The following is a 15,479-nucleotide window of genomic DNA, read 5'->3' as shown; positions in this document are numbered from 1 at the left end:
TCCTTGCCGACCGTCGTTGGGCTGGGGGGGGGGGGCAGGCGAGTCAGTCATCGGGGTGCAGGTGAGAGAGGGAATGAGAGAAAAGGGGCGCACCTTGCGGTTCCACCGGATGAGGCCCTGCCCCGCCGCACCCTCGCGCGCGCCGACCTCGTTGCCGACCTTCCTCGGGCCGCCCTTGCCGCCGACGAGGTGGCCGTAGGCCCTGTCCTTCCTCGACACCTTGCCCTCGTCCTCGCGGCCGACGAGGGCCAAGTCGAGGCGGGACGGGGCGACGCCCCACGCGTGCTGGGCGACGCTCGCGAGCGACTTTGGGCCGACGTACAGGGTGACGGCGGCTTTCGTGGCGCGGGTCGGCAAGTTTGGGAACGACTGGAGGACGAGCTCGGTGGCGAGGGTGCCGAGGAGCGAGTTGCCGAGGGCGGCGAGGGCGCCGTTGTGGGCGTGGTGGGGCGAGTGGGCCGAGGGTGCGTCGGCGAGGGGCGCGTCGTGAAAGGCCGTGAAGCGGCGGCCGGTCGAGTTGTTGGCGGCGGTGGCCGAGAGGGCGAGCTGGTCCTCGAGGGTGCGGATGCCCTCCCAGAACGACTCGTGGATGAGGGCCTGCTCGACGAGGGCGAGGTTGTCGGCGAGGGAGGGGACGGGTGAGGAGGAGGAGGAGGAGGAAGGGGGGGACGGGGTGGCGATGCGGGCGGCAAAGGCGGCGAGGGCCGAGACGGGCGGGGGGGACGTGTAGGCGTACAGGAGCGACAGCTGCTGCTGGGTCAAGGGCGGGGGCACGAACGCGTCGGCGTCGGTGGGCGTGGTGGGCTGTTCGAGGTCGATGGGCGACTCGGTGTCGGCGCCGTCTGGGTCGCGCAGGGTGGACGAGGTCGGGCGTGCGCGCACGACCTCGAGGGGGATGGGCGGGCGAGACGAGGCGGGTGCGGGTCGGGGTGCGGCGGTCGAAAAGGGGCGGGCTGTTGGGGCGTGCGTGTCAGTGAGGGTGGTCGTGCGCGTGCAGATCGAGGCTGTGCTTGGGTGCGAGTCGGGTGCACGCGACCGTGGTCGACCCGGACGACGAGCTCGAGGGGGAAGAGTGTCGGTGTCGGGCACTCGCGCGCTCGCAAGGGCCACCGGTCGCACTCGAGCACCCGTGCCAGTCCCTCGCCCACCCACCGCACAGCTGCCCTGCCGAGAGAGAGGCTGCGAGGCGAGGTCGAGCTCCTCATCGCCCCGCCGCGCCGACCGTGCCGCCTCGCGCCCACCGCATCTCGTGACCGTGCGCCGAGCTCGCCCGGGTCCACGACAAGGCAGACGAGAGGGTGGACTGACCGGTTGGTGCGCTCGACGAGGGCGTGGGCCGGTTGCGGCGGGCACAATTTCTGCCCGTCTGGCTGGCCGCACTCTTGGCCGACTGAGGGTGCGTGGCCGGGTTGGACGAGCGCAGTGCGCCCTGGAGCGAGCTCGACAGCCTCGACATGGTGGCTCGATGGCTGGACGGCGCGAGCGAGGACGAGTCGGGGGGGACGGCCGCGATTCCTCGACCTCGCTCTTGTCCCTCGACCACACCTCGTCCGCCGCCTCGCACTGCTCTAGGCATGCTTCTGCTTCTACCAGGCTCCCTCTCTCGACTCGTCTCGCGGCCCACACGCTGTCCGACGCCCCGACCGTCATCTTTGCGATCAACGGCGTTCTCGACCGGGCGGCGGCCCGGTGAGCGGCGGCGAGGGACGACGGTGGCGAGAGAGGGAGCGCTCGAGCGTGTGGGACGAGCAGGAGCGAGCGAGCAGAGGACAGCAGCGGCGGCGGCGAGTCTGTAGCGCGCTGCACTCGAGTCGAGGTTCACAACGAGCGTCGCCGCGAGAGGTCTCCCTGCTCGCTCGTTTATCTCGCGAGCTTCTCTCTCTGCGTCCTCGAGAGAAAGAGAGAAAAGCACAAAGCTCTGCACGTTGCAGCTCGAGGACCGAGCGCTACACCTCGCGCGCCCACGCCCTCGTCCCGTCGCGCTCGTCCCGGCGCTTGACCCACCTCGCAATGGCGTACACGACCTCGTTGTGCCGGGGAGCGATCCATGCGCTCTTCGTTGTCGTCCATGCCTCGAGGGGCGAGCCGAGACGGTCCTCGAGGAAGGCCTGCTCGGCCGCCGAGTCGGGCCGCAGGTCGACGTCGACGACGACGAGGGTGCGGGGCAGGTTGGCGAAGAGGGACGCGGGGAGCCGCTCCTTGCCGCCGGAACGGCGCTCGAGCGAGTCGGTCGCGCGGAGCTTGAAGACCTCGAGCGACGTCATGCCGGCGAGGACGGGGCCGACAGCGTCGGCGACCCTCGACAGGTCGGTCGGCAGGCAGCCGAGCCCGAGGCGACGGAGCGAGGTCGTCCGCTGAAGGACGACGACGTACGAGTCGAGGTCGGCCTTGCAGACCTGCTCCAAGTCGAGCGACGCGAGGCGGTCGAGGAGGAACAGGTTGGGCAGCTCGCGCAGGAACGTCTTGTGCAGCTGACCCTGGGGCGCCTGGACGATCGACACGGCGAGGTCTTGCACCTTGGACCACGGCGCCGAGCCGGCGAGATCGGGCAGCGCCGGACCCGGATCCGAGGCCGCGGTGAGCCGGATGGCGAACTTGGTCACCTCGGGAAGCAGGCTCGCGCCCTTGAGGACGCTCACGAGATCTGGCGCACGCTTCTCGGAAACGTGCGACTCGCCGATGCTGAACTCGGCGACCGAGGCGACGGGAGCAGGGCGGCGCGTGCGGGCGAACCAGACGGACCACGCGAGAGGGTTGTCGAGGCACAGCCGGCGCAGCTGGTCGCACTCGCGACGGCAGCGCACGATGTTCTTGTCCATCTTGGCGCTGCTGGAGTTGCCGGGGACGACGAGCTCGCGAACGAACGAGAACAGGTGCGAGCGCTGCCGGTCGCGAAGGAAACCGTCCTGCTGGCCGACGTAGAGCTTGAAGGTGCCGAACAGGGCGGCTTGACCGACAGGGCGCCACGCGCGACACACGAGTGACAGGTTCTTGGCGAGTTTTGACCGCGCACTGCGTTCATCTTCGACAGGGTGGTTGCCGACGGCGAGTGCAGCCGACGCGATGAGGTGGACCAGCTCGAGCGGGATGTATCCGACCATGAGGGTATGTCCAGATGATCGTAGATGCTCGTAGATGAAGATGATGGCGTCGCGCTGCGGCTACATGGGCGTGGTGAGCTCGACACGGGGCAGAGAGATGAGGATGAGGGGGGCGCGCACCAGAGGATGAGGCAGGCTCGGGAGCTTGCTGCGCCGAACTAGACGGGTTTGACAGATGTCTGAGAGCGCGCTGTGCTGCTTCAACGCCAAGCTAGAGCTGGTGCGAGAGCAGCGAGGCGACGAGCAGCCGAGAGCCTCATCGAGGAGGTCGACTCCGCCCACCGCGCTCGACTCGCTCAGACGAAGCACAGCTAGCTCGTAGTGCTCTCGGCACCTCTCGAGCACAGAAGCAAGCTCGCCCACCTCGTCCCTCGAGCCACCGCCGCCTCGGTCGCCGTCCCCATCGCCTTCCCCGGCCTCGTCCTCATCTCGCACCGCCCACACCACGCCTGAACAGTAACCATGAGCGGCCCTGAAACCGGTGGGTGCTACTCGTGCGTCCTCGCTCCTCTCCCATACTCGCTTCCTCGCTCGACCTCGCTCGCTCGCCTCGAATCGTCGGCCTCGACCCGACCGGCTTCCAGCCAGCACACCGACCCTCTCTGCTCTCTCTGCCTCATCAGGACCCGCCCCCGATCGCTCGACCGCCGCGGTCACCGCGAGTCAACCCCCTGCTCCCGCTCGCTCTCGAGCTGCACCTCGCCTGCTCACCGGCCTGCCGCACCCACCTTATGCAGCCTCGCACCAGGCTCGACAAGGCTACGCGTTCGTCGCCGAGCCAGGCGGGCTCTCGATCGCCGCCGAGTCGCTCTCGCTGCGCCGTCGAGCCTCGGGCGCGCTCACTCGGGCCCTTCTCTCACCCTCTCGCGCTCTCGCGGACCGCCGAACTCGAGTACTAGATACAGAACTCTCTTTGTCACTGCTCGGCCCGCGCCCTCGCGTCTACAACCCGCTCAGCCCTCCCTTTCCGACGCCGCTCACGGGCGCGTCGGGCACCGCTCCTGGCACGACGGGCCCGGCGGCATAGTGCGACAAGACGCCCGCAGCGGTCCCGAGCGAGAAGCCGGCCGTCGCGAGCTGGACGAGGGGCGCGCGCCGCAGGAGGACGGCCGGGAGGGCGAGCTGTGCGTCGGGCAAGGGGAGGGGGGAAAAGGGGGGCAGGTCAGCCACGGGGTCGCTGTGGGGTTGCGGTACGCGCTATCGCCGCGCTAACTCGACCCGGCGGCACTCGTGCGAGCGCGACGGGCCGGGTAGGCGGGCGAGAGCGGCGCACGCATCGACGATGAAAGAGAGAGAGAGAGGGAGGGGACGCACCGCCCCGATGGCGCCGCCGACGACGCCATAGTCCTCGCGGCGCTTCAAGCCCCAGCTGGCCCTGCGCTCAGTGGCCCACTTGACGACGTCTGCGTCCGACTTGGTCTGGGTCTGGTACAAGCCGTAGCCGGCGCCGGTGACGGGCCCGGCGACGAGCGACAGGACCGAGTACTCGCGCGTGAGGCGCGAGAGGGAGAAGGGGCGGCGGAAGCGGAGGAGGACGAGGGGGAGGCCGAAGACGGCGAGGGCTTGCTGGCCTGTGGCGTGAGGGGACTCGGAGGTGAGCCGGTGCGGGGGAGGAGGAGGAAGATGAGGGAGGGGACGGACCCTGGACGGCGTACGAGGCGACGAGGTCCTGCTTCTGGTCTGCGAGCGTGTGCTGGACTGCTGGTGCCATTGTGCGAGTGTGGGTGGAGCGAGCGAGAGAGGGAGAGAGGGATCGACACTGGTTGATGACGGGTGGAAGGGAAGGACGCGGCTGCAACACCAGGGCGTGATCGTGTCGGGTGAGGCTGCAGTGGTCGTGCCGTAGAGTAGCTTGCGGGCACACAGAGTAGCGCGCGTGGCCGTGGCAGAGCGGGAGACGAGAGCGAGATGAGATTCTGCACCGCCTCGTCCGCGTCGACGCCAACTCGCTCGCGCAGGGCCACAGTCGCTACCAGGAGAGTATCCGTCGAGCTGTACAAGTGCAACCCAGCCACACGAGAGCGCGACTCGAGGTGACCGCAGCGACGCGACGCTCGAGTGACGTCCCGCTCGCTCGCTCGCGCGTCTCTCTCTTGCTCTCGCCCTTCACTCGCCACGAGATCCCGCGCCACCCACCATGGCCGCCAAAGCTCCCGCCTCTGCCGCCCTCCTCTCGCAGGCCCAAGCCCTCGGCGACCTCGCCCCTTTCCTCGCCTCGTCCGCCCAGCCCAGCGCACAAGGCTCCCCCGAGCCCACCGTCGCCCAAGCGCAGGAGGGACTGCCGCTCGGCGCATCCACCGACCTCGTCCCCGCCGACAACCACGGCCTCGTCACCGACAAGTCGTGGACTGAGCTCGCAGCCGGCCCGCTCGGCTCGCGCCGCCGCGTCGCAACCTTCATCGCCGCCGCCCTCGTCGCATCGACCGTCGTCCGCTCGGCGTCCTTCTCCGAGTGGGCGTTCGGCAAGTTCCTCGTCGAGAACCTCGCCCCCGTCGAGCGCGACTCGGTCCGGTGGAAGTGGATCCTCGCCAACCGCGTGTGGGAGGTCACGCTCGGCACCTACGCCTGGCGCAGGCTCTCGGGCCTCTTCCGCGGCGAGGGAGGTGCGTCCCACCGTCTCTCTTAGTCCTGTACCGCGCGAGGCCCGAGGTCAGACCCCTGACGCGCACCTCCCGCAGCCCTCTTTGGCGTCCTCCTCGCCCTCGTCGCCCGCCTGTCGCTCTACGGTGCGTCCCCTCTCTCTCGAGCGTTCCCTCGGACGGGCGCAGAGAATGACACCCCCTCGTCTCGACCCCGCAGCTTTCGAGCACAGCTACTTCCTCCTGTCGTGCGTCCCCTCGCTTTCGCCCACCGACTTGAGTGCGTCTCACTGACGGTCTCTCGCGCCCGACGCACATAGGAACCAGACGGTCGGCGTCCTCCTCCTCATCGACGCCATCTCGTTCGCGTCGGCGTTCGCTCTCGCGCCCAAGCTCCTCCCGCACTCGGTCTCGGCGCGCCCGGTCCTCACCGCCCTCACCCGCCTGCGCTCCGACCACGCCCTGTGGATCAACCTCCTGTTCGGCGTCGGCCTCGCGACCTTTGGCGGCGCCGCGGGCAGCTACGTCCTCGAGCGCGCCGGCGGCCGCGACTTTATCAAGCGCAACGTCATCGAGGCGACCGTCCCGAGCTACCTCCTGCGCGACCAGCTGTCGACAAACGAGATCCTCGCCGTGCGTCCCGAGCGCTCTCTCCTCTTGTCTCCTCTCTCGGGTCCGCCGAGACTGACCGTCCTCGCCCGCACAGCACCCGAGTTGGACGATCCCGACCCTGCGCACCTACGACTTTCCCCTGTCGATGGCGCACCACCTGTACCAGTCGGCCCTCACGTCGCTGTCGCTCCTCCCCCTCGTCATGTCGCTCCCGACCCTGTCCCCCCTCCGCCTCGCCGCGCTCGCCGCCCTCGCCGTCGGCGTCCCCGCCGTCACCGTCTACTACGACGTCCTCCCCGTCACGTTCCCCGCCGCGCTCTCGACCGGCGTCGCGCTCGCGACCCGCGCCGGGTTCGCCGCCCTCGTCGAGGCGTGGACGCTCGACGAGCTGCGCCGCACAAAGACGACGCGCAAGGTCCAGGTCGTGCTCGTCGACCCAAAGAGCGGCGAGGTGATCGCGACGAGCGAGGCGACCGTCGAGGAGGACGCGAGGGGCGCCATGCGCAAGGACGACAGGGGCGTCACTCGCAGGAGGTTGACGCTCCGCGGCGAGGTCGAGTACTGAGCGGCGGGAGGGCCCTGAGTGCTTGAACGAGTGGCAGAGGGCGCCGACTCGGCGTGCGCGAGCAGGGTGGACGAGTGGATGACGCCGTCGTCGAGGAGGAGAAGGACGAGCAGGTCGAGCCGGCGGGCAGGGCGAGGAGGAGGACGAGCTTTCGCGAGGCGTACGTCGAGCTGTAAATAGCTGTACCTTTTCTCTACGTCTCGCAGAGCTGTACGACCTGGACCGAGAACGACGAGCCAGAGAGAGCGACGAGTGAAAGAGAGCGACGCCTTCACGAGATGCTTCCCCTGCAAGGCGCGGCTCAGTCGAGAGGCTGCACGCTCGCCGCTCTCTTCTCGCAGACTCGCAGATCTTGGGCTGTGACAGTGCGAGCGCCGCGAACGGCGCAAAGCAAACTACGACGAGCCTCGAGACCGGACCTTCTCAAGTCGCTCTCGAGCCTCTCGACCTCGTCGCGCGCTCGTGAACACGCCCAGACTTGCACAGACAAAAGTACATGCTCCCTCCCACTCGGTCGACACCGCTCAGTGCGAGCCCTCGGTCCAGTTGATCGTCTTGAGGTCGATGCCCTCCTCGAGCATCTCCCACAGCGGGCTCAGGTCGCGCAGGCCTGCGGGGTCGACGAAGCGAGAGTCAGGGTTGGGGTCGCGCTCGAGAGGAGAGGTAGAGAGGGAGGGCAGGGACGCACGCTTGACGCTCGACGTGACCTTGTCGACGACGTAGTCGACCTCCTCCTCGGTCGTGAAGCGGCCGATGCCGAACCGGATCGACGAGTGGGCCATGTCGTCCTCGGCGCCGAGCGCGCGCAGGACATACGACGGCTCGAGCGACGCAGAGGTGCACGCCGAGCCGGACGAGACGGCAATGTCCTTGATGCTCATGAGGACTGGGCGAGGGGGGCGAGCGGCGGCGGGATGTGCGGGTCCGGTGAGGAGGACGAGGTGAAAGAGGTTGGGGCAGACAGCGTCAGGGACTCGTACGTTCCGGCACGACGAGGGCAGGAGAGAGGCAAGATAAAGAGGGACGCACGAGACTCTCCCTCGACCGCCGTGAACGACAGGTTGGTGCAGCCCGGGTACCCCTCGACGTCGCCGTTGCGCACGACGCGCTCGCACTCCTTGGTGATGCCGTGGTACAGCCGGTCGGCGAGCGTGCGGATGTGCTTGTGGTCGGCCTGCGTGCACGAGCCCGACGAGGAGGGTCAGTGCGTGCTCGAGGAGGGGAGGCGGTGCTGCTCCGTCCGAGGTGCGCGCGACGAGGGGACCAGCTCAGAACCCCTGCACGAGACTCGTCGCCTCGCCGACCCGCACGAAGGCGGGACGCGAGGCTCGCCTTGGCCATCTTGGCGAACGTCCAGCCGGGACTCGAGGCCGTGCAGCGCGAGCGCGTCGAGCGCCGAGCCCGGCACGTAGATAGGACGGGTGTCGTCCTCGCTGTCCTTTTCGCGCACGCCCGACGATGCCCTCCTCGAGCCCGAGAGAGAGAGAGAGAGAGAGAGAGAGAGAGAGAGAGAGAGAGAGAGAGAGAGAGAGAGAGAGAGAGAGAGAGAGAGAGAGAGGAAGAGGGGGCGCACCTGCATCTCGCGCTTGGCGAGCCTGCACGCCTCTCCGAACCCGACGACGAGCGGCGCCGGCACGGTGCCCGAGCGCAGGCCGCGCTCCTGGCCGCCGCCCGAGATGATGGGCTCGAGGCGGACACGGGGCTTGCGGCGCACGTACAAGGCGCCGATGCCCTTGGGGCCGTACAGCTTGTGGGCCGAGATGGACAGGACGTCGATGCCCATGGCGTCGACGTCGACGGGGACTGCGAGGGGGACAAGCAGAGTCAGCAGAGTCAGTACATCGTGCTCGGGAGCGAGAGACGAGGGCGAGGAGGGACGCACTCTTGCCAACGGCCTGAGCGGCGTCGGTGTGGAAGAAGACGCCCTTGTGCTTCTTGACGATGGCGCCAATCTCCTTGATGGGCTGGATCGTGCCGATCTCGTTGTTGACCATCATGATGGACACGAGGCACGTGTCGGGGCGGATCGACTGCTCGAGGAGGGTGAGGTCGACGACGCCGTTCTGGCCGACGGGGAGGTACGTCACGTCGAAACCCTCGTCCTGGAGGACGCGGCACGAGTCGAGGACACACTTGTGCTCGGTCTGCGTCGTGATGCTGCGGGCGTCGACTCCTCGAGTCAGTGTACGTTCGCCGAGACGAAAGCGGGCGAGCGTAAGGCGCACATGTGCTTCTTCTTGCCCTTGTAGAAGCGCGCGATGCCCTTGACGGCCGTGTTGTTGGCCTCGGTCGCGCCCGACGTAAAGACGATGTCCTTGGGGTTGGCGCCGATCAGGTTGGCGACGTGCTGCGAGGGCGGAAGAGGGTCAGCGCGAGTCGAGGGCGGGGAAGGGGCACGCGAGAGAGAGGGCGAGGAGGGTTGGACGCACCGCACGCGCCTCGTCGACAGCCTTCTCTGCCTCCCAGCCGAACGAGTGCGTCTTGGAGTGCGGGTTGCCCCAGGCGTTGGTCTCGTAGGGGAGCATGGCGTCGAGCACGCGCGGGTCCATCGGGGTGGTGGCCTGGGCGTCGAGGTAGATGGGGCGACCGACGTTCTCGCGGCTGCATGCGTGTGGGCAAAGCGCGTCAGTGTGCTGCTTGGCTGTGGCTCGGGAGGTTTACGTCGACGAGGGAGTGGCGAGGAGGAGGAGCGAGTGGAGGGGGAGGAGGGGCAAGAGGATGGAGGGACGGACGTGGAGACGGCCGACTCGTTTGCCGAGATCTCGAAGCCCTGCATGCCGTCTGTCGGGCGGAGGAGGGTGGTCTGCTCTTGCTGGAGCTCGACGGGGATGGACGAGCCGCTGCCGAGCGGGACCTGGGTGGTGACGGTGGCGAGGGTGCGCCTGGCCGGTGCGGCGGTGCGGGCGATGCGGCCGAGGGTGGCTACGGAGCGGTGCATCGTAGCTGTTGCAGGTGGTCGGGAGAAAGGAGAGCCGACGAGATGGAGCGAGCGACCGATGAGAAACCCTCCCTCCACCTCATCTCTCGCCGCTCCCACACACCCTCAGCGCGCAATCGGGCTCGGTAGACCTACTCCGACACTTCTCTGCAAGGATTCACGCGCGCCGAAAAGTCTGCACGAGGCCTGCACGTCCTCACACAACCTGCTTCCCGCCCGGCAATTCCCCGCCAGCCCGACTCGCCTCGCCTCGACCTCTCTCGGACAGCGTGCTTGCTTGCGCCTGCTCGCAGGTGTACCGGCGGTATCTCGGCGGACGGGCGTTCTCGGAGGAGGCGCGGGGTCGGGCGGGAGACGAGCACGAGTCGTGCGATGAGCTGTCGCCGGCGAACGCGGCTCTTGGCGGGGCGAGCGCGGTCTCTGTGTAGCTTTGGCGAGCTGTGTGCGTGCAACAGAGTGCCCCTGCAGTCCACCCGAGCGAGTTGAGCCATGCCCGTCATCGTCTTCATCGAGCCGAGTCCGGAGAAGGCGGCGGGTCTGCTCCTCGTCTCGCTCCCACCACTCGCTGTGCACCTGCTGCCAACATGGACAAGATCAAGCACGCCCTCCACCTCGACGACGTCCGTCCCCCTCCCCCTCCCCTCCCTCGCAGCCCGCTCAACCCTGCGAGCTGACCCGCCTCTCGGTCGCCCCTCCTGCAGAAGACGGACGACCCGGTCGAGTACCGCAAGTGGGTCGACGACGCCCGCGACAAGCACACCGCCGAGGAGGCCCGCGCAGACGCCCTCGCCGGTGCGTCCCCCTCTTCCCCCCTTCCTCCCTCAACTCGTCCTCACCGCGGTCCCGCTCACCCTCTCGCGCACCCGCCCGCAGCCGAGCGCGAGGCCGAACAGCGTGCCCACCCGTCCCACGCCCACACGCTCGAGCCTGTCCAGGCGCACGAGCTCAGCTCGATGCCCCACCGCCCGGCGCTCGAGGAAGCTGTCGAGGGCCACAAGACCGTCACCCCGGGCGAGGTGACCCGTCCCGACCTCGAGGGCGTGACCCACATCCCCGAGAGCGAGCTCCCGGAGCGCAAGCCGTGCGTCCCCCCTCTCTCTTCCGCCCCGAGGACGACGAACTGACTCCGGTCGCCTCCCTCCCTCCCTCTGCACCCCGCCAATTGCCCTGAACGTCCCGCAGTCGTATGGAGAGGACGGCTCTCAGGCCTAGCGATCCCAACGATGAAAACGTGCGTCCTGGCAATCTTGCGCGGCGTCGAGGCGTCCAGGGGCGCGCTCGAGGCGGTCCGCAGCACGTTTCACTGACTCGGTTCTCTCCCGCTCGCAGTCGATGGACGGCGCCGCGTCGTACGGCACGGCCGGTGACGACCGCGCCATCTGAGCGTCGAGCGGCAGCAGCGCAGGAGAGCGAGACGGGCGGGCACGAGCGGGAACGAGGTTCGCGCGAGGAGGACGAGGTCGGAGCGCTTGAGGTGGGACGACGGGTCGAGGACGGTTCGTACGAGGACAGACACTGCATCCATGTCATTACTGTACGCACGGGCGAACGAGAGTGATTCTGAGCGAGCGCGGCGAGGTTGTATTCGAGGCAAGGCGCGGCGTGTAATGCGACTCAGACTTGCGCTTGACCGCCGACCTCTCTCCGCCTCTCGACCTCGCTCGACTCTCCGCCCCGTCGACGACCTTCCACCGGGCCCACCGTCGACCATGCCGCTCACCCAGGAGATTCAGAAGGCGCTCCCCAACCTCGACTTCCCCGTCCTCTCGTGAGCTCCACCCTTCATCTCCCTCGCCGCCTCTCTCCCCCTCTGGCGCCTCGGGCTGACCTCGTGCGCCACACACAGGTACATCGACAGCCTGTTCCGCCCAGGAGCCGACCCGGAGGACCACCCGGTCGACACCTTCATCCGGCCCCTCCTCGCGTCCGAGTCGGTGCACCCGGTCCCGCACGACACGATCGAGCGCATCTGCGCCGAGGCGCAGGCCCAGTGGGACAAGCTCACGGGCGCCGACGGCGCGGCGGGCAGTGGCGGCGCCGGCGGCAGCGGCACCAAGGGCCCGGCCAAGCTCGACCAGGCGCTCGACATGAAGCGCCAGGAGCTCAAGAGCCGCAAGCAGGCCGTCACCCAGGTCGTCGACATTGCCTCGGTCGTGCGTCCCCTCTGTTCCCCTGAGCGTGAGCGGGTACGGCGGCTAACCCTCTCTCCCCCGGCAGGTCAAGGCGCGAGAGACGCAGGTCAACATGAAGGCGCTCGAAAAGGCCGAGGCCAAGCTCAAGAGCAAGCTCGAGAAGCGCAACGCCAAGTCGCTGTACGAGGGCTCCAAGCTCATGGAGGCGCAGAACAACAAGAAGAGCTACGAGGAGCTCTTCCTCGAGGTCAACCCGCTCAACGCCGTCGGCCAGAGCAAGGGCAAGAGCAAGGACATCCAGCTCGAGAACATCGACGTGAGTCCCTGCGTCTCTGTCTCCTCGCCTCGCCTGTCTACCCGGCGCCGAGGACTGACCCTTGCCCGGACCCGACGCGCAGCTCAACTTTGGCTCGCACCGCATCCTGTCGAGCGCGACGCTCACGCTCCCGTACGGTCGTCGCGCCGGCCTTATCGGTCGCAACGGTGTCGGCAAGTCGACGCTCCTGCGCGCCATGGCCCTGCGCGAGGTGCCCATCCCGGGCCACATCTCGATCCTGTACGTCCAGCAGGAGGTCGTCGGCGACGACACGCCCGCGATCGAGAGCGTCCTCCAGGCCGACGTGCACCGCACCCGCCTCATGGCCGAGGAGAAGGAGCTCAACGAGCAGATGGAGGTCCTCGAGCGCGAGGGCGACGAGCTCGTCAAGCGCGGTGCGGCCGCGACGGCCGACGACGAGCGCACGGCCGTCCACGGCGAGGTGCGCAAGCTCGAGCGCAAGAAGGACGACGCCATGGCGCGCCTCGGCGAGGTCCAGCGCCTCTTGATCGACATCGACGCCGACTCGGGCCCGTCGCGTGCGGCGGAGCTCCTCGCAGGTCTCGGCTTCACCAAGGAGGACCAGGTGTGCCCCGCCTCTCTCTCGCCTGTCTCTCTCTCTCTTTCTCGGCCCGTCATTGACCTCGTGCGCACGTGCAGGACATGCCGACGCGGGCGTTCTCGGGAGGATGGCGCATGCGTCTCTCGCTCGCTCGCGCCCTCTTCTGCAAGCCCGACCTTCTTCTTCTCGACGAGCCGTGCGTCCACCTCTCCCTCCCCTCCTCGTCGCACTCGCTCACTCGCATACACGATCCGCAGGTCGAACAACTTGGACCTGAACGCGCTCGCGTGGCTCGAGGACTACCTGCAGACGTGGCCGTCGACCCTGTTCGTCGTGTCGCACGACCGGTCCTTCCTCAACGCGGTCGCGACCGACATCATTCACCAGCACGCCGAGCGCCTCGACTACTACAAGGGCAACTTTGCCCAGTTCTACGCGACCAAGAGCGAGCGCGCCAAGCAGCAGCGCCGCGAGTACGAGAGCCAGCTCCAGTACCGCCAGCACCTGCAGGCTTTCATCGACCGGTGGCGCTGTGCGTCCCCTTTTCTACCTCTCTTTCTCTCGCCTCGAGCGCGCACGACTGTAGCGCCGTCGTCGTCGAGAAACCGCGAACTTACCCCTCCCTCTTTACCCCTCTCCTCCCTCCTCTCGATCCTCGCCAACAGACAACGCCAACCGTGCCGCGCAAGCGCAGAGCAAGATCAAGATCCTCGAGAAGCTGCCCGAGCTCACGCCGCCCGAGGAGGACGACGTCGTCACGTTCAAATTCCCCGAGACGGACAAGATCTCGCCGCCGCTGCTCCAGCTCGCCGACGTCGACTTTGGGTACCACAAGGACCGCGTCCTCCTCAAGGGCGTCAACATCGACGTCGGCCTCGACTCGCGCATCGGCCTCATCGGCGCAAACGGCGCCGGAAAGTCGACCTTGTGCGTCCGCTGCGTCTCTCCTGCACTCGTCGTTCCTGCGCCATACAGGCCCAGACTCTGACGGTGCACATCGCTCGAGCCCACGCAGGCTCAAGCTCCTCATCGGCGAGCTGCAGCCGATCCGGGGCCAGCAGACGCGCAACGGCCGCCTCCGCATCGCCTGTGCGTCGCCCGTCCCTCCTCGCCTCCCTCGCACGAGTCGCGAATAGCCTCACTGACCCTCGCACCCGCGCCACGCAGACTTTGCGCAGCACCACATCGACTCGCTCGACCTGACGGTCAACTCGGTCACGTACTTGCAGCGCATGTTCCCCGGCATGACGGAGCAGCAGTACCGCCAGCACCTCGGCGCGTTTGGCATCACGGTGCGTCCCGGCCTTGAGCCTTTCGTCCCTTTCTCCCTCCCTGCTCCCTCGTCGCCTCGTCGCCTCGCCTCGCCCCGCCCGGCCGTCGCCGCCGCCATCTTTCGGGTTCTTGTTCGCCAGGACTGACTCTGCCTCTCTCTCGCCGCACACAGGGCATGACGTCGCTGCAGCTCATCGGCACCCTGTCGGGAGGGCAAAAGTCGCGCGTGTCGTTCGCCGTGTTGAGCATGCAGCGGCCGCACATCCTCATCCTCGACGAGCCGACCAACCACCTCGACCTCGAGGGCCTCGACGCGCTCATGGACGCGCTCAACCAGTGGAACGGCGGCGGTGAGTCGGGCTGCGCTCGCTGCTGCATGCCGAGCCGACGATTGGCGATCGAGGGCTGCTTGGCAGCTCGTCCGGTCGCCTGCTCGTCATCGGCCGTGTACTGACCTGCTCTTCTCCCGACTCGCAGTCATCCTCGTCTCTCACGACAGTCTCTTCATCCACACGTGTGTCCCCTCGCTGTTTCTCTTCCTCCCCCTCGATGGCGCCCGTCCTGACCTGTTTCCTAACCCTCCCACGCGCAGGGTCTGCAAGGAGCTCTGGGTCTGCGGCGACCAGCAGGCGCAGAAGTTCTATGGCGACGGTGCGTCCCCCTCTCACACTCCCTTTCGAGCTCCCGTGCGAGCTCGCTGGGCGGCCGGAAGAGCGGGAGTTGACTCTCTCTTCCCTCGCCTCTCTCCCTCGTCCACTCGCTCGCAGTCGACGAGTACAAGAGCCTGATTGTCAACGGCAAGCAGACGATGCGGCCGACGCAGGTGTAGAGCCGGTAGACCGAGACGGTGTTGCAGTGGATCCGCTCGCACGCGAGGAGCAGGAGAGGGAAACTTGCGACACCAGCTCGAGGCTCGGGGCGGTCGTTCGCGTCCCTGCGAGTGCCTGAGAGCCTGTCCGAGAGCGTCCTCTGTGCCAGTCGAGAGGTGCCGTCGTCGTCGTCGTCGTCGTCGTCCTCCTCCGCCTCTCGCTCCCCCACCAACCTCACGCCGGCTTGACCTCGCCCAGACCATGTCCGACACCGACGAGCGCGCCCAGAGTGCCACCAACAGCGACACCGAGGACCAGCCGGCCCAGCAGGAGGAGCAGGGCACGCAGGAGGGAGCCGCCGAGCCGTTCGCCGACATTGTGCGTCTCGCGTCCTTCACTCTCGCCCTTGGTGCTGCAGGGAGCACCAGGCGTGCGTCCGTGGTCTACGATGCTCACGACTGACTCGTCCCGTCCCTCCAGTTCGCCGAGAGCGACGCAGGGAGCGAGCTGACCGACATCGAGGATGTCGACAACGGTGCGTCCCTCTCTCGCCCCTCTACGCCCTCGTGCGTGGAGCCGAACTCACAAACGCA

General features: G+C 68.1%; 6 protein-coding genes across 6 annotated transcripts; 3 read left to right on the top strand and 3 right to left on the bottom strand.

Moving 5' to 3' along the window:
- Positions 1–93: 93 nt before the first annotated feature.
- On the bottom strand, positions 94–1,456 carry RHOBADRAFT_55418 (uncharacterized protein; the record flags this gene model as incomplete). The annotated part of the gene is made up of 2 exons (XM_018417835.1): positions 94–953; positions 1,381–1,456. Coding segments are annotated over 2 exons (936 nt in total), but the record flags the coding sequence as incomplete, so codon positions are not given.
- A 443-nt stretch (positions 1,457–1,899) lies between these two features.
- On the bottom strand, positions 1,900–4,818 carry RHOBADRAFT_55417 (uncharacterized protein). The gene is made up of 4 exons (XM_018417834.1): positions 4,743–4,818; positions 4,416–4,672; positions 4,083–4,223; positions 1,900–3,155 (listed from the first exon to the last, which is right to left on the bottom strand). Exons 1-4 carry the CDS (start codon positions 4,810–4,812, stop codon positions 1,947–1,949), a joined length of 1,677 nt encoding a protein of 558 aa, XP_018268767.1. The 5' UTR covers positions 4,813–4,818; the 3' UTR covers positions 1,900–1,946.
- Positions 4,819–5,238: 420 nt separating this feature from the next.
- Positions 5,239–6,857, top strand: RHOBADRAFT_46312 (uncharacterized protein; the record flags this gene model as incomplete). The annotated part of the gene is made up of 5 exons (XM_018414761.1): positions 5,239–5,704; positions 5,780–5,827; positions 5,901–5,928; positions 6,001–6,313; positions 6,387–6,857. The coding sequence occupies 5 exons, from the start codon at positions 5,239–5,241 to the stop codon at positions 6,855–6,857; spliced, it is 1,326 nt and encodes a 441-aa protein (XP_018268766.1).
- Positions 6,858–7,314: 457 nt separating this feature from the next.
- Positions 7,315–9,668, bottom strand: RHOBADRAFT_38833 (uncharacterized protein). Its single transcript, XM_018413569.1, has 8 exons — positions 9,590–9,668; positions 9,287–9,458; positions 9,083–9,204; positions 8,740–9,014; positions 8,431–8,660; positions 7,887–8,031; positions 7,546–7,743; positions 7,315–7,467 (listed from the first exon to the last, which is right to left on the bottom strand). Exons 1-8 carry the CDS (start codon positions 9,631–9,633, stop codon positions 7,382–7,384), a joined length of 1,272 nt encoding a protein of 423 aa, XP_018268765.1. The 5' UTR covers positions 9,634–9,668; the 3' UTR covers positions 7,315–7,381.
- Positions 9,669–10,356: 688 nt separating this feature from the next.
- Positions 10,357–11,333, top strand: RHOBADRAFT_55414 (uncharacterized protein). The gene is made up of 5 exons (XM_018417833.1): positions 10,357–10,415; positions 10,497–10,587; positions 10,669–10,876; positions 10,978–11,026; positions 11,125–11,333. Exons 1-5 carry the CDS (start codon positions 10,380–10,382, stop codon positions 11,176–11,178), a joined length of 438 nt encoding a protein of 145 aa, XP_018268764.1. The 5' UTR covers positions 10,357–10,379; the 3' UTR covers positions 11,179–11,333.
- A 197-nt stretch (positions 11,334–11,530) lies between these two features.
- RHOBADRAFT_38829 (uncharacterized protein) lies at positions 11,531–14,953 on the top strand. Its single transcript, XM_018413568.1, has 13 exons — positions 11,531–11,563; positions 11,642–11,948; positions 12,013–12,243; positions 12,326–12,829; positions 12,904–13,001; positions 13,063–13,337; positions 13,471–13,732; positions 13,821–13,894; positions 13,973–14,097; positions 14,250–14,427; positions 14,555–14,591; positions 14,670–14,728; positions 14,845–14,953. Exons 2-13 carry the CDS (start codon positions 11,883–11,885, stop codon positions 14,904–14,906), a joined length of 1,971 nt encoding a protein of 656 aa, XP_018268763.1. The 5' UTR covers positions 11,531–11,563; positions 11,642–11,882; the 3' UTR covers positions 14,907–14,953.
- The last annotated feature ends 526 nt before the right edge of the window (positions 14,954–15,479 follow it).

Source organism: Rhodotorula graminis (genome assembly GCF_001329695.1).
Source record: "Rhodotorula graminis WP1 unplaced genomic scaffold RHOBAscaffold_13, whole genome shotgun sequence".
NCBI classification, from domain to species: Eukaryota; Fungi; Basidiomycota; class Microbotryomycetes; order Sporidiobolales; family Sporidiobolaceae; genus Rhodotorula; species Rhodotorula graminis.
The sequence above is the reverse complement of the archived record's forward strand: the minus strand, read 5'-3'. Positions and strand labels throughout refer to the sequence as shown.